Source organism: Podarcis raffonei, chromosome 16, assembly GCF_027172205.1.
Source record: "Podarcis raffonei isolate rPodRaf1 chromosome 16, rPodRaf1.pri, whole genome shotgun sequence".
Lineage (NCBI taxonomy): Eukaryota > Metazoa > Chordata > Lepidosauria > Squamata > Lacertidae > Podarcis > Podarcis raffonei.
Window position 1 is genome coordinate 39,138,788 of NC_070617.1, and position 21,211 is coordinate 39,159,998.

A 21,211-nucleotide genomic window follows, 5' to 3' on the forward strand; every position below is an offset into this window, starting at 1 on the left:
AGATGGCAAACATTGCGCAGGAACCACAGGCGACTGCAGCTGTTCCCTCACCCTCCATCTTGAGAAGGTGTCGTTGGGGGTGACTACAGCGGTCCTCCATCATAAAAAGCGTGAAGACAGGACAAATAAATCCCCCCAAATAAACCTATATCTCCCCCAACAAACGTTTGAGACTAGCTCCCCTAAATCTAAAAGATGGGTCAAACTGCGCGCGCCACTAGGCGCGCGCCGCTGCCCTACAAGCTCTGACAAGCTCCTCCCACAGCTAATCCCCTACCTCAACAGAAGCCCTGCCCCCTCTGACCTTTGCACAGAGAAAGCAGCTAATCAGCCACAAGAAACTCACACAAGAAAACCCTTTTTGTTCCTTCTTCAGCCGCTGCCCTACAAGCTCTGACAAGCTCCTCCCACAGCTAATCCCCTACCTCAACAGAAGCCCTGCCCCCTCTGACCTTTGCACAGAGAAAGCAGCTAATCAGCCACAAGAAACTCACACAAGAAAACCCTTTTTGTTCCTTCTTCAGCCGCTGCCCTACAAGCTCTGACAAGCTCCTCCCACAGCTAATCCCCTACCTCAACAGAAGCCCTGCCCCCTCTGACCTTTGCACAGAGAAAGCAGCTAATCAGCCACAAGAAACTCACACAAGAAAACCCTTTTTGTTCCTTCTTCAGCCGCTGCCCTACAAGCAGATAGGCAAAGTATCAGATAGGCAAAGCTCTACCTATTCCTAATGGGATTAATTTAAAATGTGTTTTCTGTACCCTGTTCAGAAGAGTTGAGTGTCTTATTCTGGGGTGTCCAAAGCAAATAGACTGTGGGTTCTAATCAGCCAAGTTTTACTCAGTATAGACCACCCTCCACTGCATCACACCAGACACTGAATCAGCTGCCACTCTTGTCCCTCTATTCATGCTTAAGACCTGCTATCCACTATTATTTTAAACAACATGTGAGCACCTTGTCATTCATAGTTCCAGTTTGCCTTCTGTAAGAAAATAAAACTTACAGAACAGCTGAGGCTTGTAGGGCAGTGTCTTGATGACATCATAGACACTTGTCATTCTGCAATATCCACACTTGCATAATGTATTAATTTTTTTCAGAGTTTGACTTTATTGTAGGAGAGAGTGAGTTGATTCTGTCCTGAAATTGAGTGATGGTGCTCCAGAGTTCTATTAACGCTCTACAAAATGTTTCATCTGTCTTCACATAAAGCTTTATTTGTGCACCTTTTTCCATAGACATGCCTCATTTAGGTTATGCACATCTTGAGTTATGAGGGATGTTCTATTTTTGTAGCACCACGAAGAAAAAAAGCATGTTTGTACAGTAGCATTCTTTTGCAAAGCAGAAAGCAAATGTGCTCTAGGGCAACTTGAGCAGGCTGTGTGGATTTAGCAACCCGCCTCAGGAGAGGGTTAAAAAGTTCCAAAGATTAGACTTGCAAATTAAATTCCCTCTGAAATTTCCAGTACAAACCGACTCTTGTGAAAGTGACTCATAGATTGCAGATATACCCAACAAGTATGCTGAAGTCAACCTTGAAAGGATACCAGGTCAAGGGTGTGGGTGAGCATGCAGAGAGCACATTTACAAATAAATCAGGTCACATCACAGTTAAATACAAGTCGGCTGGATGCCAATTCTTCCTAATGAACAAATGGCCTGTAATTATAATGGGTGGGGTATGTACTGCAAGGGTGCTGTGTTTGCATATGCATATACACGCAATGCACTTATTATAAGCACAGATACATATCAGCTTACGGATTCAACAGATAATGCCATAGGAATCCAAACTGCAAAAGGGAGAAAGATACAACTCAATTTGATTAAACAACAAATCAGTCACAAGTTCCAGCTACATTTACCACCTTCAGTAAAGGAGGGTGGTCAGTCCCTCTGATCTTCAGGTGGAAGAAAGACCTTCAGTGGAAGGCTCCACCGATGAAACAGAAAAGCTGTCCTGAAGTTGACCCATCAGGCAATCTTTGCTGTAGACCTTAGCACCACCTTGTCTTAATGAACACAAACAGAACTAACTGTAATAGTTCTTGCTTAGAAGTGTCCTTCTGCTAGCTGAGCCTCTTGTGCCATTTTCAGCAAACCCAGCAATCACTGTACATGTGGTCCTGTAGTACTGAAGCCACATTGACCTAGTTTGCATGCCACAGTATGTCACAGTAAATAGTTTACCATGAATGCACCCATTAGGGTTCTTCCACTTCTCCTCACGGTTGCAGGAAAAAACCATAATGCCTGGCTTTAAATTACTTCCAAACCAGAGGTCATGGTTTGTTTCATTTCCAACAAACCGCAATCTGTTCTTGGCTTACTGATTGTGGTTTACTGGAATGAAACAAACTATGATCCCTGGTTTTGGATGTAATGTGAAATCGGGGGATGTGATTTTGTTTCCTCAACAAAAGCAGGGAGAATGAGCTTGCAAAAATCTACCATTTGCCCGACAATAAATGTTGGAAATGTAAGGAAAATGAAGGTACATTCTTTCACCTTTGGTGGACGTGCCCCAGGATTAAGGCTTTCTGGGAAATGATATATAATGAATTGAAAAAGGTATTTAAATATACCTTCTTGAAGAAACCAGAGGCCTTTCTCCTGGGCGTGGTCGGCCAAGTGGTGCCAAAGAAGGACAGAACTTTTTTCATGTATGCTACAACAGCAGCAAGAATACTTATTGCAAAGTACTGGAAGACGCAAGATTTACCCACTCTGGAAGAATGGCAGATGAAACTGATTGACTGTATGGTATTGGCAGAAATGACGAGCAGAATCCGTGACCAGGGAGAAGAGTCGGCAGAAGAAGATTGGAAAAAATTTAAGGACTACTTACAGAAATATTGTAAAATTAAGGAATGCTGAATGATGTTGGATTGAAATTGAGTGGTTTCTAGCTGTAATGATATAAAGGAACATGGTTGAAAAAAAGGGTTTGGATAGAAAATAAGGTGATATTATAAGCTGTAATGCTTTAAGTTAAGGATTTGCTGAACAAATAATCTGAAATGGAATACAAGAAGGGGAGGTATGAGGAGGTCAGAGAAATTTGTTATTGAAAAGTATTTTTTATGAACTATATGTTTGTTTTTAATCTCTTTGTTTTTTGTTTGTATAAAAAATTGGAAACTTTAATAAATATCTTTAAAAAAAAGCAGGGAGAATGAAAGAGGTGAGATGGCTGTAAATAATTCACTTTGATTTACTGTGATGTGCAAGTGGGGCTGCTCTGCACTTTAAGAGCTTTTGCTAAGCATTATGCGCAGTCAGACCCCATTTTCATGTTGTGTACATGCAGAGAGACTGGTGCCCAAACTAGGCATACAAAGCAAGGGTTTGGAGAGGACTACTAAAGCAACGGAGGTGTGGGGAGCTAAACATTTATTCTCCCCATGCTCCTTTTCCACCCAAACCTATTTAAACTATTTTTCTCTCAATAGGACTCAATAACCGGGGGGGGGGGGGAAACCACACCATTAAAAAAATCAGCTACAAGAAAGCGGTATCAGAGGAAGACTTGGTAAAAGAAGGGTTCCATTTTAGAGAAGGGCTGTAGCTGAGAGGGAGAGCATCTGATGTACATGCAGAAGGTCTCTGGTTTAATCCCAAGCATCTCCAAGTACAGCTAGGATATACTCCCTGTTTGAAACGCTGGAGAGCTGCTGCCAGACAGTGTGGGAAATATTGAGCTAGATGGACCGATGGGTCTCATTCTGTATAAGGCAACTTCCTATGTTCCTTCCTTGTAGTTCTGTTGTGCTTCAAAGTTTATCCTCTCGCCTGTGCCCCAAATTGTAACCAGTTTTTTGTGTCCCATAAACCTTAATGGGGGAGAACTACTTGGAATCAAATCATATTTGCATGGATGCAACCTGGATTCTGTTTCTTGGTTACAGTGAAGTGTTATATAACTTTTGGAAGTAGTTTCTATATTGGTATTAAGAACTTAGCATTTTTTTTGTCTGCTTCTATGCATAGATTTTTTTTATTGAATAGTAACTCTCTTGTTTACCTTGTGATGGTTTTTCCTGAGTCTCTAAATGCACCCCCCTCCATGTTTTTTATGTGAGCCAAGCATATTTAGTTATACAACTTAGTTATACAACCAGGAAACCCTGGCTAAAATTGATCAGCTGCTCAATTGTTGATATGTCTACAAGTGAATGCTCTCATAATTCTGTCCACACACAAATGATTCCCAAACAAGAAACCACACATTGCTTAAATAACACACAACATTTTCCACTCAAAGCCTTAGCAGTTTGCAGAACAACTCAAAGTTGTTCTGCAAACTGCTAAGATGAGATGAGATGAGAAATATATATGATACAGTTACATTTCCTAAAATAATAAATTTGAAGACAAATATGCTCTTAGAAAGTCCATGTGTTTGCTGCAGCATGTACAATTTTACAAGCGCTATTCCCTCCTGTGTGAAGAGGGAATACCTCTTCCAAGATGGCATCTGCCACCTGCAGATTTCATTAGTAGCCTCCCCCTTACTGATGCTGAATTTAAATTAATAAAATTAATGTGATGCCTTTTTAGTTCATTAAAAATATTTCAAAACCAATTCATATGATAGATGGAAGTTTGCAGCCCTAAATTAGAATATACATGATCCAATAGTCACTGGCCCCAATTCAACTAAAGCTAGCTGTGACTACATCCTGTTGAATTTACCATGAAATTCACCATCCTGCTTTGCTCCTTTCTGCTAATGAGCAGGAGCAAAAATCTGCAACCTTTGGCTTAGTGTAGCATCCAAAGCAGGGACTGTGGTTTATTTTGTTCAAACAAGCCACAATTGGCAGGCTGAGAACAAACCTTGGCTTTGGATCGTAAAAGAAGAACAAATCTTGCCCTAAGACTTGAATACATTGCATTGAATTATGTACAGAGGTCAAGGTGCAAGGCTGGCTTTACCACTAGGCAGGCAGGGTGAGCAAGCGGCTGGGCAAGGGGCGGGAAGGAGTGTTGGGGTATTGGAGAAAAGGTCCCTGTTTCTCCACAGCTTGCCCTGAAGTCCCTGAACTAGCCTGCTGCCTGCTCAGGTGCGCTGGAGGATGCTGTTCCACCACCAGTGCTGAAGTAAAATTAGATTGTGTACACACTATACATTTAAAGCACATTTGAAGCACATTCCCCCCCTCAGAGAACTCTACCACAATAAAAGAAAGTCCACTATTATATTTTATTATAAAGAGAGGCACTTAAATTCTTCCCATTGAGTTCCTTTGGTGTGATTAAAAGTAATTTTAATTTGGCTGCATTTCCATTCCTTTTTTAACTAGAACTGGCACATGCAAGGGTGCTAAGTGATGCTCATGCTGTCATAGCAACAATGTGCTTTTAAAAAACCATAATAAAGTCTGTGTGGTAGCAGCAGCTGCGAAGATGTAATGCCAGTCACTCATCAGCCCACACAAAGAAGGCAGGAGGAGAGGGAAAAGCTTTTGATGGAGTTTGCCGCAGGAAGTTCAGTTTATGTCATTGAACAGGTGGTTTCCCAGTTATGTAACTAAAATTAATGGCATATATACAGATTGTACCCCACCCCGCATTGATCATACGTAACAAAAGGTAAAAGAAGGGAGGCAAATTCTGATTGGTTGCAAATAGCTCTTATAAAAATGAGAGACGCAACAGGTCCTCTTTTTAGAGCTAGCCCCTTCTGAATTGTGTCTTCTAAAATTATACTTTCTACAATAATCTCATAATCTCAAACTAAAGAAAATGTGTTTCCTCCCATTTCATGTTTTGTGTTATGCATATGTAAAACTGTGCATGTTTAATCAATTAAAACTCATATAATTAATCAATAAAGATTTGCTGTCATTAGACACGTGTCGTACTTCAGGGGCCTAAATTAGATCACGTCCACACTATACGTTTGAAGGCACTCTTTATACCACTTCAACAATCATGTATTTCCCCAAAGACTCCTGGGGAAATTGTAGCTCTGTGACGGGTCTCCTACCAGCTCTCAGCACCGCACCCTCTTTGGGGGAAGCCATGACCGTTAAGAGTGGTATGAGTGCTTTAAATGTGTGGTGTGGCTGTGGCCTTAATCACTTTGAGAAGTTCTTAAAAGCAGCCTGGCACTTGGACTGCCTTCTCATCCTGCTTGCCCATTCAGGTGTCCCTGATCTACATGCCTCTTTCTGTTGGTGTGCGGGCAGGTAGGGCCTTTTCTGTGGCTGCACCAAGGTTGTAGAAAATTTGCCTTCCAGATAACAACATCTATCTTTTCATATCAGTATCTCTGACAATTTTAAATGGCATGCTGTTATTAGCATTGACTTCACTTTTATCAAAAACAAACCAAAGCAGCTTACAGGCAAAAAAGGTGGTGGTGGCGGCGGCAGCAGCAGAGAATGCAAGAGTAAAAAGAGAAGCAAACCCCTAAAATGCTGATGCCCCAACGCCCAGTTTAAAACAGCAACGAAAGATCAGCACAAGGTGGGAATTTAAGCAGCTGATCAGCAAGAAGTTGAGAGGAATAGCTGAAACAGCTGATCAGTAAGGTGTTGAAAAGCCACTGAAAGAGAAATCTTCAAGTTGTATGAAAAACAGAAATATTACACAGCTAATGAGAAAAACAAATTTTATTTCAGATGACATTCTGTATTGTTACACTTTTCCTGCGTGCTTGATTTGTTTATTGTTGAGAGTACTGTATTCATATATTTTTTACCAACTTTTCCTCAGCCACAAATGCAGATTGACTTCATTTTGTACAATATACAGTATACACACAGTCATATTCTCTACATATGATAATCTAACAAGAACGATTCTTTCAGGAAACTTTCATTTTTAAAATTTCAATAACGTTGCGTTTTTAATTTGTTTATTTTTCAATCTGTTTCTCACTTTCCTTAGTCACCTGAAGCATCTTCAGATGGAAAAGAGATAACTATATCTACAGAGCGAGAGAGGGGGGAGGGAATATGCACAAACATAACATAATAATAAAAAATAGAAACACTCATAAATTTAAATACTGAACTGCAAACAAAGTTAAAAGAAAAGCGGTGCTGAAAGTTCACTTCAGAGCGAGCGCGCGAGCGCTTTTCCCGCCTCTTTTCCCTTTCCCCTCCCCCCCGTCACGTGCCGGGGGGGAGGAAGGGAGAAGGGAGTGACAGGTGACGTCACACTCCTCCCCCTCCCTCTGGCGTCGAGAGAAACCCGGAGGGAGGAGAGGAGGCGAGGGAAGAGCGGCCGCAGCACTTCCGGTGGAGCGCCTGGCGGCGGCGGGAGGGGCGGGAACAGCCTCCGCCGCAGGAGTCGGGCGGGCGAGCGAGCGGAGATTTGGCTGAGGGAGGCGAGCGGAGAGAGCTGGCTTCCTCGCCTTGCTCTGCCCCCCTTCTCTCCCGCCATGGCGGTGGACGTGAGGCGGCTGGAGGGCCTGAGCCTTCACCAGCTGAACGAGCTGCTGGACGACGAGGAGCAGCTCCAGAGCATGGCCAGAGAGATGGAGGAGGTAGGCGGGGGGAGTGGGGGGCGCCCGCCTTCTCACGTTGCCTTGGAAACCGGCGGGTTGGGGGGTCTGTCTCCCTCCCCTCGCCAGCAGATTCATTTAATTTAAAATTTACTCCCCCCCCCTTCAGCACCGGCGTTAAAATCTTATGTGTTTACTTTAAGGGTGCGGTTGGTTTTCATTTCTGCTGGATCCCCGTAACTTCAAGCTTTAAGGTTTTACTCTGAATAAGTTTTTTTGTTTTTGTTTGTTTTAATAATATAAAACACACACACACAACTTGGTGCAAAGTCGTCCAGAAAACTTTGTGAAAACGGGGCGGCGTGTAAATTCTGTAAGCAAATAAAATAAGTTTGCAGTATTGACGCGGAATGCTTAGTATATTAGCCACGAGGATCTTGGCACTTAATATTTAGTGGTGGCAGTTGCTGCTGTTTACCGTCCTTGTGATGTAAAGGTACTACGGTAGTTGCTTCTCTGCTCAGAAGCCACATAGGAAGAAGCCACATAGGAAGCAATCCTTGATGTTCTTCTGGGCTTTAGGCGTTTTTAGTTTGCTTTTGTTAACAGGAGGGGGAAGAAGGTATGTTTAATGTCGATAAAGCACAAACCTGTTTACAAAGTGAACAGCGGAGCCCAAATGCTGTTTAATATGCTTACAGTTTGATCATGTATGTGGTTACTTGGAAGTAGGGCTATGGGATTGACTCCCAAGGAAGGATCCACAGGGTTGCTAGGCTAAGGTCACTCCAACAACATAATCCAACAATAAATATATTGAGTTGCTCAGTGTTCTGTTTGTATTGACTCTGGTTGAGTCACATCAAGTTAAGTGGGGCTTACTTCCCTGTGTGTAGTGTTCATATTAGTTTAGACCAATGAAAAATTGATGGCGAAAGAAGGAAGATTATGCATGTATGGCATCTGCAGTCCCCTGCTCTTCATGTTGGTGGTGAAGGGACCTTAGTCTTAATTGCCCCCATTTCATAGAATCATAGCATTGTATGAAATCCCTTGCAATGTAGGAATATTTTGCTCAAACGGGGGCTTGAACCCACGACTCTGAGATTGAGTCTTATGTTCTACAACTGAACTTTTTTGTTTTTGTTGTCTAGGAAATCAGTGCTTAGGTGTTCTTTTTCCTGTCCAGCCCCATTGTGTTGTATGGTTTTAGGGATTGAGGTTAGGGGTAGATTGGGTAGAGACATAGATTAGGGCACCCTTCTCCATTTTAGATCTGCCTTTTTTTCTCCCAAACTATTTGCTGTCTTGCCATTGGGATGTGGGGGTGGTCATGAAACTTAGCTAGCCTTCCTCATTGTCTTTCTCCAACCTTTAATGCTGAATTAATACTCCTCCTTTCCTGTTGTTGAAATGTTTGGGACTGTGTGTTAAGATCTGGGCAATTTTTCTTTTAGGGGTCTCTTCAACTGTGTGTTGACCTTTTCTCCCACCCCATTGAGAGATACAGTACTGCAAACTGTAAGGGGCAGGTGTGTCCATGTTTAGTGAATTCCATTTTCAGAATGACCCTTCCGCTTTAAGTATGACTAATCTCCTCACATGAGTTGGATCAGGCCTTGCAGCTGTCTTTCTAGCGCAAGATTAGAATCTGTTTGGTGGGTGAGAGGTGTCTGTCTATGAGTGATTAGGGAGCAGAGAAGAGAGTGGTTCAGAATTATGTGGTGTTGTGAAGGTTCGTGAGAGAGAAGCTGAGACTTTGCAGCTGCCTAGGCAACTGCCTTCTGATACACGGAAATAAAATAGGAATTAAAACATGCATGGAAGCCTGCCCTCCTCCACTGCCTGACTCTGCCTTTAAACTCCTCATTTAGCTAATGAATTGACAAAGAAGTGTTCTCTCCTTCCTTCCCCTTTGTGGGTCTGACATACCCTAATAGAAAACTTTATAATGAGAGCTACCCCATCTGTGTTTTCTTGTCCTGTAGAACCTGATTGGTTATGAAAAAATGAAAGCACCCATTATGGCCTTCTGGAGTTGTAATGTATTTGAGATAAAGGGCACTATCTTAAAAGGTAATTTTACCGTACGGTAATTTTACCCCATGGGGGTAGCTTGAATTCATTGTTAATTTCAGTTCGCTTCAGTGACAGATTATAGTTCTCTCTTCTCTGCCCCCTCTTCTCCAGGAAGATGAGAGAAAGGTAGGGAGAAGGTAAGATTCACAAGCCCATACCTTTTGACTCTTTCACTTCTGGCTAAATCATACCACTCCACTCCAGTAATAATTGTAACTAAGGGGAATATCATGAGGCCTCTTTGCTTCTCTATGAATTGAGTGCTGGACCCTCCCCATTTTGTCTAGGAACAAAAGCAGTTCTTCATTGCTTTTTGAGTTGACTACATAGCCAGCGTCCTGGACTTCCAAACACAAGGAAATGCATTGAAGAAATTTCTTCAGTTTAAGTTAATCTTGCCATTTGTCCTTTGTAAAAGCAAACTCCCTTGGAGATTAGAAAAACAGTTTCTCTCTTTTCTCTTCTGTTTAATTTAGCAAATATAAGCTTTGCTAATTAACCAGATCCACACCTTTCAGACACAAGTCTTCTCACTTTCTTTCCATTTGTTTTGCAGTTTTGAGGCTCATAAATGTAGTGTCAACTTTTTCCTCCCTCCCACCCACTCCTCACTTAATTTGGTTTCTGGGATCTGGGTAATGTAGTCATTTGTCAAATAAAGGGCTTTTGAATCCTCAGAAATCTTTGCTGCTTCTCTCTGTGCTCTTTTGTTGTCTGGAATTTATAAATGGAGGGAGGATCTCTAGTTTCCAGTCACTCCTTGGTAACCGCTAGTACAGAACCCAAAAGCCAGCCTATGGGGGGGGGGGAGAATGGGGAGGCCGCGGGTCTGAAAAGTCATTGTGCTAAGCTATAGAAATGCTCACTGTAACTAAGATTGTATCCAGCTTTTTGATAATACTCCTCTTGTTTTCAAGGCTATAAGGGAACTTGCAGTTGAATGAAACTAAGATCTGTTCGTAGTTCTCAGTTAAGGCAAACATGAAAAAAGCAAAGTGCCCAAATGTTGAGAGGGTCTGCATAAGTTATGTATAAATTTATTTATCTGCCACCTCTTTAGGAATAGCCAATACAAGGAGGCTTACATTTCATAAAGTCAGTAAAATATAAATAAAACAGCCATGTCTATTTCAGGAATGAAAAACCCCCTATACATTTTAAAGTTTAGATCTCTGCAGAGACTGAACTGGGTGAAGGAAACCTAGTTTTCAGAGGGCTGTGCCTTTGTACTGTAGTTTGATTACTCTACAATATTTTTGCATGACTGTTTTTGCATTGGTGGCGGAAGAAAATGGTGCTTACAAAGTGTGGCAGAGGTGTAAGGTCCACCTGCAAATCAAGGCATCACTTCCTGCTCTGCAGATGCAGAGGCTCCTGGGGTTAATATTTATCAAAATGAGAACCATACAGCCCCAGCACAAATGAAGGGTTGTGGAGAAAGTTGTCTGTCAAATCAGACCCAGATATGAATCTTGCATGAACTCTTCATTGCCTATTACTTTTATTTTATACAAGTCTGAAATAAAAGTGTCTTAATTGCAAACTTGCTCTTCCTTTTGCATGTTGTGTGTATTCCTCATAGAATAGATGTAAATTATCCTTCCGCTGCATGAGCTGTCTTGTTTAGTGAATCTGCTTGGGCTGATCCTCTCTCTGTGTGTGTATACATACATGTAACTTGATGTTTCTATGTGTTCTGGTCAAAAGAACCTTCCAAAATACTACCTGTGTAGGTCCAGCACAAGTGTGATGTTCCCTAACCATGCTTAAGCGATCAGGCATGTTCTGCAAGTTCCCACCTCCCTTCCCTGATGATTTATCCACTGTCCTTTTCTGCTTTCTGCCGTTTGAAGGCATATATCTGCCACAATGGTTTATTGATGATTGTTTTTAATTTATTTTCGTTTGCCACTTTTTATGATTTTAGTGGTTTTGTTTTTATATTGTTGTAAACTGCTGATATATTTTAATGACAGAGAGGTATATAAATGGTTTTTTAAAATAAATAAATAAACGCAAATAGTAATAGAAATGGGAGTGAAATGTCTTAAGAAGCAAGAAGTGAAAAATCATAAGGAATGCAAGCACTCAGGTGCTTCTTGTCTTGTATCGTCTGACATCTTGAAAAGATAATGTATTTTTTTTGGGGGGGAAGCAGGTAGTAGCTTTAGACAGTGTGGGCTAAAGTTTATTCCATAACTTATTTTCAAAGGCTAGCTTATAATATAATGTCCTTTTCAGCTTGACTGTGTTCACTTAGAAGTGAGCACTACGGAGTTCAAGTATGACTCGCTCTCAAGTAAGTGTGCCTTAGATTAAGTGAGAAGTCATGTATGTTGCCTGATGCTCTTGCTTTGTATTGTAAGCTGGTAATAGTATTCTTCTATATACTAGCATACTAATGGTAAGCTGGTATTCCTCTATATACAGCAAAGCATTCATTCTCTGAGAGTGGCTCTTTGTACAGCCAAAACAGCACCATCCATGCACAGAAAGAAGGGATTGGCAGGCTTTGGGCTACCTCAAGGTTTTCAGAGCCAAAAAAATTATTTAAGGGGGGAACCCTAAAAAGAATATAGTGAGCATGTTAGTGGCTAGAGAATGCAGATGCCTGTCAGAGGGAGGAGGAAAACTAGAGGGCATTGTTGAAAAGATGAACCCCCCAAAAAGGCAAAACAAAAAATTTTTTTCCTTCCAGTAGCACCTTAAAGACCAACTAAGTTAGTTCTTGGTATGAGCTTTCGTGTGCATGCACACTTCTTCAGATACACTCATGTGTGTGCATGCACACGAAAGCTCATACCAAGAACTAACTAACTTAGTTGGTCTTTAAGGTGCTACTGGAAGGAAAAAATTTTTTTGTTTTGACTATGGCAGACCAACACGGCTACCTATCTGTAACTGCCCCCAAAAAGGCATGGCTCACTGGAGTCCTGAGTAGAGGTACTCTACAGTGCAGCCTTTTCTTGCAAATCTCACTGGTTCTTAACAGTCATTGTATGAATACCATTCACTCAGTGTCGAAGATTGGGCAGGGAAAATATTTGATTAGTTTGCCTAGGAACCAACTTGAAATGTTACGAATGTCAACCTTGCCTAGGTAGAGTAAATATAGATATTCTGAATTCCTAGATACTAGCATTAGATTTTTAGGGGCATGAAAAGCGAAGCATCTGAGAAATGTCCAGCCTTGGGTAATAGATTAGATGAAGCAAAACTTTAATTTCCATTCCTTCTAACTTCTGAGGGAAAGCATTTCTGCGACCAAAGATGCTCATGAACAAGTGATAGTAAATTGTCCTTTCCACCATTGTAATGGGAAATGCCCAGAACTAGTTACCATGGTTATCGTGGAACGTCTTCAGTAATAATTTTGTGTTAAAACAGCTTGTACCTCTTTTGATTTGCTGTTCTAAAGTGTGTGTCCAAAAGGTCTCTTGTGCTATTATGTCTTTTGCATAATAGGGCTGTAATGTGGTCGCATCCTCAGGGAGCGCTGGGAAAGACTCTTGTCTGGAAGGTCATTGCCTGTCTGGGTAGACACTTTGGAGCAAATGGACCAATTATTTGACTCTGTATAAGGCAGGTTCCTAATTCCGTGTGCTGAATAGACTTGATAGGTTTTCTTACTTTGTTGCTTAGCAAGCATCAGAGATGCCATTTGGAGTGTTTGTGGGGTTGTGTGACTTCTCAGCAAATGAATATGTGCATGTGAAATGAAATCAGTAGGTGTACTTCATGTGCAGTCTCTTTCTCAAGCTATCCTAGTGGTTATGGAATTCTGAGTTTTGTGTGGAGGCGTTTGGATGATGTGGCTTTTTGTTGTTGAATTTTCCCCTGTTCTCAGCAGCATCCAAGCTTTCCTCCGTTCCTTTGGTACGGTACTTCCACACTGATCTCGAGCTGTCATTCTTATTACTATCTTAAGATATTTAGACCTATGCTTAGCCCTTGAATCTGAAATGACTAGGTCCCCCCCCCCCCCGCATGAGTACTCTGTGCTTACCAGTAGCTGTATTCTCACTGATTATTTTAGGTGACTAGTGAAAATATGGAAGCTTGAAAAGGCTTTTACCTGATGGTTTGTTTTTTTTACTGGTATATCTTTGTCTTAGTTTCATTGGCTGTTTTGGATTTTGTTACGGGAGTTTGACTTTGTGGTCAATATTTGTTCATCATTCTTTCAAGATTTTAATTGTAATTGCTATATATTATTGTATTCTTGACTGAATCCCTGAAAGATTTAGTGATGGTAAATTTGGTAGGGCTTTAATGGACAGTCCCTTGTGTACTTGCAGACAGATGTCAAAAGAAGAAGAAACAAGTTAATAGATGCCTGAAGTCCTTGGCTCCGTAGTGCTGTTCCTCATCTCAACTATGAATGTGGTCATGTTCTCTTTTGCCGACATTAAATTAGGTTTTAAGGCTACTAATTAAACATGCCTATAACTACAGGCTTTCTCTTCTCTCTTGTGGTCATCAATTAGGAAAAGCCTATGTCTACAAGATATAAACTTATGTCACCCTGGCATAATAATACAGTCTCAATGCACAGTTCTAGTGAGATTATCCAGAATAAGACATTAGGGGCAGTTTGGGGTGATACTGCAAAGGCTTAGTTTTGCACCAACACAAGGCAGTAATAGGGAAAAAAGCAGTAAAACTGGACATATGAAAGCATGCCCTTTGGCATCTTATTGTGGCACAAGCTTTTGTGGTCTTGAACTAAATAAGATACACAGAATATTTGCCAACTGATTTTTTAAATGTGTGCAGACAGGGTAATGTTTTGTGTATGTGCGTAATATTTCTTCATGCATCAGAAGGGGTTGACATTAGTCTATGAAAAATTAGGAAACAATCTGATGATCTTTGAGGGCACCACAAGCGTTATGTGTGTACCTGCAAACTAACACAATAAACTCTCTGAAATGGGAGAGAATTCAGAGGAGGACCTGGGTGAAATGTTTGCTGGATGGCCAAAATGGAAGCTGCTGGACCTGTAGTAAGCTTGAGCACTGGGAAAAGGGCAGGAAATTTTGAAACCATATCCTGTTAGGGAGGGCGGGGAAAATGTTAATCTTCTGCATCTGATGTAGCAGACTGTAGTCTGTGAAAGCTTATAACTTTCTAGTCTTAAAGGTACCAGAGGATTCTTTGCTGTATATCTAATATCTGCTGTATTTCTTCCCTTGAAAAATAGCTCAGCAAGATTATTTTAAATCACAAAATGTAACTTTTAAAATTGGTCTAAATGATCAGTTGCATAAGTGTGAAACATTACTGTACCTAGCCTCAGTGAAAAGGCCCAGTTCTCTTCTGTTAGATATACAGTGCAATCCTATGCTTAACCTACTCAGAATCAAGACCCACGTGAGAGTTGGATTGCAATGATGCAGATATATTTTTGCTTCCTTTGTTTCTACTTTATCCTGGATTTTTCCAGCCAAGTGTTCTGAATATTGCTTTGAATTTCAGTATTTTGCTGGGTTTGCTGCTAATTTGAAGCTGTGTAATACATGTAAAATTGGTTCCACATTCAAGTTTATGATGTGCTTTTTATTCCTTAAGGTGAATAGTTGTGTCTCAGAATCCTGCAAATGAATTGGACTTTTGACAAACAATAGTCATGGTATTGATTTGATTCCTGCAGTAACATGAACCTACTCCAAATGATTCAAGTTAGGGGACAGGTGGAATTCCTGTGGAAGAATTCCTACTCCATATTTCTAGGAAGCTTTTTGGACTGACCAAGTGCTGTTTCAAAGGGGCTTTTAGATAAAAACACACACCACCTTAAAATAACTTGGTACAATAGAATCTGAGCTGCCTGTCTTACGTAATAGGGCTTCTCCCTCTGCGCTTTGTAAACAGAGGTCACTTCCTTGTTATATAGAGAACAAAAAATGTCTGGGTTAGGGAGGGAAGAGGGATACCAGGATGTGCTCTGTTTGCAGTCAAGGCAAGGACACTATGGGTCATTAAATAGCAGCATTGCAGAAAATTGTCCTTTGATTCTTCTTCAGTCCTGTTAGATCTCCAACCTTTACTGACCAGAAAACCTTTCAATGCTTTAACCACTAATTTTTAATTATATTTGTCCCCCTTCCTGCTTTGTCTCTAGGACAGAGGTGAGGACCCCGTTTTTCTGTTGAGGGCTGCATTCCCCCTAGGTTGATCAGGATCACATGTAGGCAGCAGGAGGGACCACCCCTTTATCTCTCTAAGTTTGCACTGTGGGGACAGTAGATTCCTCTTCTCAGAGATCTGAAATTATTACTTGCTAGGGGAGTCCCCCCCCCCCCCGGTTTCTTCTCCCTGCATGAAATTAAGTGAAAGGCCTCAGGTTCCCCACTCCTCTTGCGTGACCAGATGAAAAGGAAATGTACTCATAGTAGTTCTTATGCAGAGTCAAGAAACGGTACCTACTGAAATTCCATCTTCTGCCCAACTCCTGGACGTACAAAAACAGAGCATGAAATGTTATTGACCCACCTTAGGTCAGGCATACCAGCTGAAGGTAAGTGCACATACTGTGCACATACAGTGGTACCTCGGGTTAAGTACTTAATTCATTCCAGAGGTCCGTACTTAACCTGAAACTGTTCTTAACCTGAAGCACCACTTTAGCTAATGGGGCCTCCCACTGCCACTGCGCCGCCAGAGCACGATTTCTGTTCTCATCCTGAAGCAAAGTTCTTAACCTGAAGCACTATTTCTGGGTTAGCAGAGTCTGTAACCTGAAGCGTATGTAACCTGAAGCGTATGTAACCCGAGGTACCACTGTACTGCACATACAAGCACACATACTGTCTAATAATGAGAAGAAACCCACACTTCCAAAATTCCCACCACCAAAATTCCTAAAACAGGAAGTATTTCCTACTGTTTCTTTTTGTGAAGTTGGAGAAGGGGAGTTGATGCTGCAATCCATTCTCTTCAGTGATAGAGTGCACAATTAGATGTGCACAGGTTGATACCCTGAGGAGCTTACAATATAAAAATTAACATAACAGAAATGATGAGATGGGAGGCAGGGGTAAACAGGAAGAGTACATTATACCATCCATCAATTAAATTCCCAGAGTGATTGATAAATAGAACAAAGCAATAAAAACAAATAGTAAATATATGGTGTCTGTTAACAGGTACCTGTGCTAAGGTTTGGTTGTAGTAGGGCATGGGAACTGGGGATTGAACCAGAGGGTTGATGGAGAAGCTTGTGGGGAAGGGGAAAAGCAAGTGAGAAGTGTCATCACACAAGTAGGCAATTCCAGGCAGTCAGGATCAGTAATGGAGAAAAGGTGCAACTCTTTAAGGGAATAGGAGACTTTCAGACGGCTGAAGGTGGTGGTTCTAGAGGAGTAAAGGTCATGGGCGCAGGGAGGTATCCTCACAAAAGAGGAAAGAGAAGAGGGTCAAAGCCTTGGAGCACATTGAAGGGTAAGACTGTGCCTCTTCTGCTGGATCTAGAAACAGATGTGGCAGCAGTGAAGGAAGTATACCCAAAGGTCCATGTACACAAAAACCTCTGATTCGGTTGACTAAAAACATATCCATCAGAGTAGTAGTTAATGTTTTCTGGGATTGTATCCAGCTGCGGTTTTTGTTTTTTACTGTTATGTGGAAGTATGTGAACTAAATGTGCAGTTCTAGTACTGGGGCAGGAGAGAAGGGTCTCTGAAATTAAAAATCAAGATTAACATTAAGCAGCTGCTATCCTGGTAAAAAGTTGAGAGTAGTTGAAAGACTCCTTTGTTACTATTATTTTTAATTCTTATGGAAATGTTGACAGAATTCCTTTCTGTAGCTTCTCCCAAAGCAAGGTTATGATTATAACTTGGTTTGCCAGATTGTGATGAGCAGTTGGGATTAGTCTCTTTCAGATATCACATTTCAGAAGGTATTTCTAGTTGTACCCTTAGTATAGTTCCTTGTGGGCCAGCATTGTTTCCCACAACTCAGCTTGGCAAATCCTGTGTATGAATCACTATTTTGTAGTTATCTGATAATTTTGTGGTAGGAAACTTGTTGTTTTTACATACATCAGTTTTTCCCCTTCTCCATTCCCCCTTCAAAACACAAAATAAAGTATATTATTGCAGGAGAGGGGAAGGTCAGAGCTCCAGATGGCAGCTGCTTGCTAATAGGGTTATTACTTAATCATAACCTACAGCGAAAATACCCAAACTCCTACCATATTCTAAAATAAGTCTAGGCCTGCTATCTAAGCACTTTTGTTTAAGCCCTGTGAATAACTCTTAAGATTTTCTGAGGGGGAGAAGTGAGCCAGTTTACTAATCTGTTTAACAAGAGAATCACACAGTTCTGAAACAAACTGGAGTGCAAGCCCATCTGCAGCTCTCTACATACATACATACATACACACCCAAATGTGAGAATGGAAATGTGATTAGTGTCAGTACCTCAGCTGGACTTTGCACTCTAAGTGCTTTGCTCCAGTCCACAGTCATACAGGCAGGGCATGAGCAACCATTGCAAAACAGTAAGATCCATCTGGGGTTTTCATGGCCCACGTGCACCTGCAGTTTGAGTCTCTGTTGTGCCTGTGTTAACCTGCCCTGTCCACTTTAGGCTTACTGGTCAGCCTTCTATCTGAACCAGTAGCTCAGTTTAAAAATTGAGCTTGTTGGGTTTTGCACACCGCACCTTCCTATCTTTGATCCAAAGTACTGTTTATATAATTAGAATCCAGTCTGTTTTGAAATCTGGTCTTGTTCTTATCTCAGGAGTTTGTTCTGTTTTCCTGCCTTGTTGGCAGATTATAAGGAACTATTATTAGTACAAGGCTAGTTTGTTTCTGTTAGGCTGGCTTGCTTCCTTGACAGAAAGGTGTGCTTTTGAAGAATTTTACCTTTCCACCAAATACAGTCAAACCTTGGTTCTTGAACGGCTCCGTTTTGGAACATTTCGGCTCCTGAACGCCAAAAAACCCAGAAGTAAATGCTCCGGTTTTTTAACGTTTTTGGAATCCAAACATCTGACGCAGCTTCCGCTTGAGTACAAGAAGCTCTTGCAACCAGTTGGAAGGCGTGCCTCAGTTGTTGAACGTTTCGGAAGTCGAATGATCTTCCAGAACGGATTACATTTGACAACTGAGGTTTGATTGTATTCCCTTTCTTATTGAATTACCCCTTTTCTTGGCGCATGTGATGTGGCCTGTAGTTAGTTTCCAATTTGGCTTGAATCCAGATTGTTGCTTGTGGTGTGCTTAATCTTTCCCTCAGCCATGATGTGGATGTTACCAGAGTTCCAGCATAAAATTAATGGGGCCATAAATGAGGAGAATGTTCCCTCTTCTGTCTGGAAAGGTCCAGAGGGAATTTGCTTATGATACCATTTGGAAGTTTGATTTTGAATCCATTGCATTGCTAATATTCCAAGGAGTCTTATCCATTCCTTTAACTTTCACATCCATTTGCAAAGCAGGTTCTTAGCTAATCAGTCTAAATTGAATGATGTCAGCCTCTTTTTAAAAAACTGAGTTTGAAATAGTTCCATTTCAGTCCTTTTTAATTTTTTGTCTTCATATTTTTAGTTGAATGTAAAGAAGTCCCTGGCCAACATTTTGTTGTAATTCCTTGAATCTCATTCTTTATGAAAATGGATTTGGCTTCCTTTTATATACAGTGGTGCCTCGCAAGATGAACGCCTCGCAAAACGAAAAACTCGCAAGACGAAAGAGTTTTCCGTTTTGGAGGTGCTTCGCAAAACGAATTTCCCTATGGGCTTGCTTCGCAAGAAGAAAGCCCATAGGGAAATCTCCGCCGGCCTTCAGAAGAGGTCCTGGACCTCTTCTGAAGGCCGGCGGGGGGCAAAAGTCTTTGCTCCCCCCCGCCTGCCTTCCTGGGATAGCGGAGAAGCGCAGCGCGTTTCTCCGCTATCCCGACGGCTTTTGAAGGCAGGCGGGGGGAGCAAAGACTTTGGCCCACCGCCGGCCTTCAGAAGAGGTCCTGGACCTCTTCTGAAGGCCGGCGGGGGGGCCAAAGTCTTTGCTCCCCCCGCCTGCCTTCCCGGGACAGCGGAGACTTCTCCGCTGTCCCGGGGCGATCTGAAAATGCTGGCGGGCGGCAGCGAACGCTGCGCTGCCGCCCGCCAGCATTTTAAAAGCCCCCAGGACAGCGGAGAAGTCTCCGCTGTCCTGGGGGCTTTTAAAATGCTGGCAGTCGGGAGGAAAGCCCTCCTGTCCCCGGAGCTTGCGGGGTGGGAGGTGGGGAGAAGGGCTTTTCTTCCCACCGCCAGCCTTCAGAACAGCCTTCTGAAGGCTGGCGGTGGGAAGAAAAGCCCTTGTCCCCCCCCCCCCCAGCCTTCAGAAGAGGTCGGGGGACAGACTGTCCCCGGACCTGGTCTGAAGGCGGTTTCCATAGGAACGCATTGATTGATTTTCAATGCATTTCTATGGGAAACCGTGCTTCGCAAGACGAAAAACTCGCAAGAAGAAAAAACTTGCGGAACGAATTAATTTCGTCTTGCGAGGCACCACTGTACCATGTTAGACACTGAAATAGTCAGGTTTCCTTCTGTTACCTCTGAGGATGTGGACAGGCTCCTTGGATGAGTGAAACTGACCACCTGTCTCTTTGATCCTGGCTCATAAAAGTGAGCTGGGAAGGGCTGGGCAATGGGCTCCATGGGGTGGTGATTGCCTCCCTCTGTGAGGGAGTCTTCCCACACCTGCTTAAAGAAGCAGTTATTAAACCGCTTCTTAAAAAAACATCTTTGGACCCAGTCAATATGGCCAACTATCGCCCAGTCTCAAATCTTCCATTCTTGGACAGGGTGATTGAGCAGGTGGTCACTGAACAACTCCAGGCACACCAATCGTGATTCAGGCCTCATCATGGGACTGAAACTGCCTTGGTTGCACTGGTTGATGATTTCTGGCAGGCCACACACCTAGGTGAAAGCTGTTTCCTGGTTCTGCTGGATCTCTCAGTGGCCTTTGACACAATTAATCATGACATCCTTATGGACCATCTGGAGGAATTCGGAGCTGGGGGCACTGTTATTTAGTGGTTCTGCTCCTTCCTCCAGGGTCATGTCCAGAAAGTGGTGTTGGGGGATGAGTGTTCAGATCCCTGGGCTCTCACTTGTGTGGTGCCTCAGGGCTCCATCCTCTCCCCAATGCTTTTTAACATCTATATGGAGCCACTGGGAGAGATCATCAGGGGGTTTGGACTGGGCATTCAGCAGTATGCAGATGATACCCAGCTCTACCTCTCTTTTAAATCAGAATCAGTGAAGGTGGTGAATGTCCTGTGTGAGTGTCTGGGGGTGGTAGGAGGATGGATGGCAGCTAACAGATTGAGGTTGAATCCTGATAAGACAGAAGTACTGTATTGGGGGATGGGGCGGGCAGCTGGGGGGACTCCCTGGTCCTGAATGGGGTAACTGTGCCTCTGAAGGACTAGGTGCGCAGCCTGGGAGTCATTTTGGACTCACAGCTATCCATGGAGGTGCAAGTCAGTTCTGTGTCCTGGGCAGCTGTCTACCAGCTCCGTCTGGTATGCCAGCTGAGACCCTATCTGCTCTGCCCGCAGACTGTCTTGCCAGAGTGGTGCATGCTCTGGTTATCTCCTGCTTGTACTGCTGCAATGCGCTCTGCGTGGGGCTACCTTTGAAGGTGACCTAAAAACTATAACTAATCC

General features: G+C 42.5%; 2 protein-coding genes across 3 annotated transcripts in view; one reads left to right on the top strand and one right to left on the bottom strand.

The window, feature by feature from the left end:
- HIP1R (huntingtin interacting protein 1 related) overlaps positions 1-21,211 on the bottom strand; it is a 297,989-nt gene that overhangs the window by 194,170 nt on the left and 82,608 nt on the right. The gene's annotated exons all lie outside the window — the stretch shown is intronic.
- Positions 7,291-21,211, top strand: part of VPS37B (VPS37B subunit of ESCRT-I) — a 28,254-nt gene continuing 14,333 nt past the window's right edge. Inside the window, exon 1 of the mRNA XM_053368327.1 lies at positions 7,291-7,505. Within this exon, the coding sequence (XP_053224302.1) occupies positions 7,401-7,505 (105 nt within the window). The 5' untranslated portion in view covers positions 7,291-7,400. The remainder of the gene's footprint in view (positions 7,506-21,211) is intronic.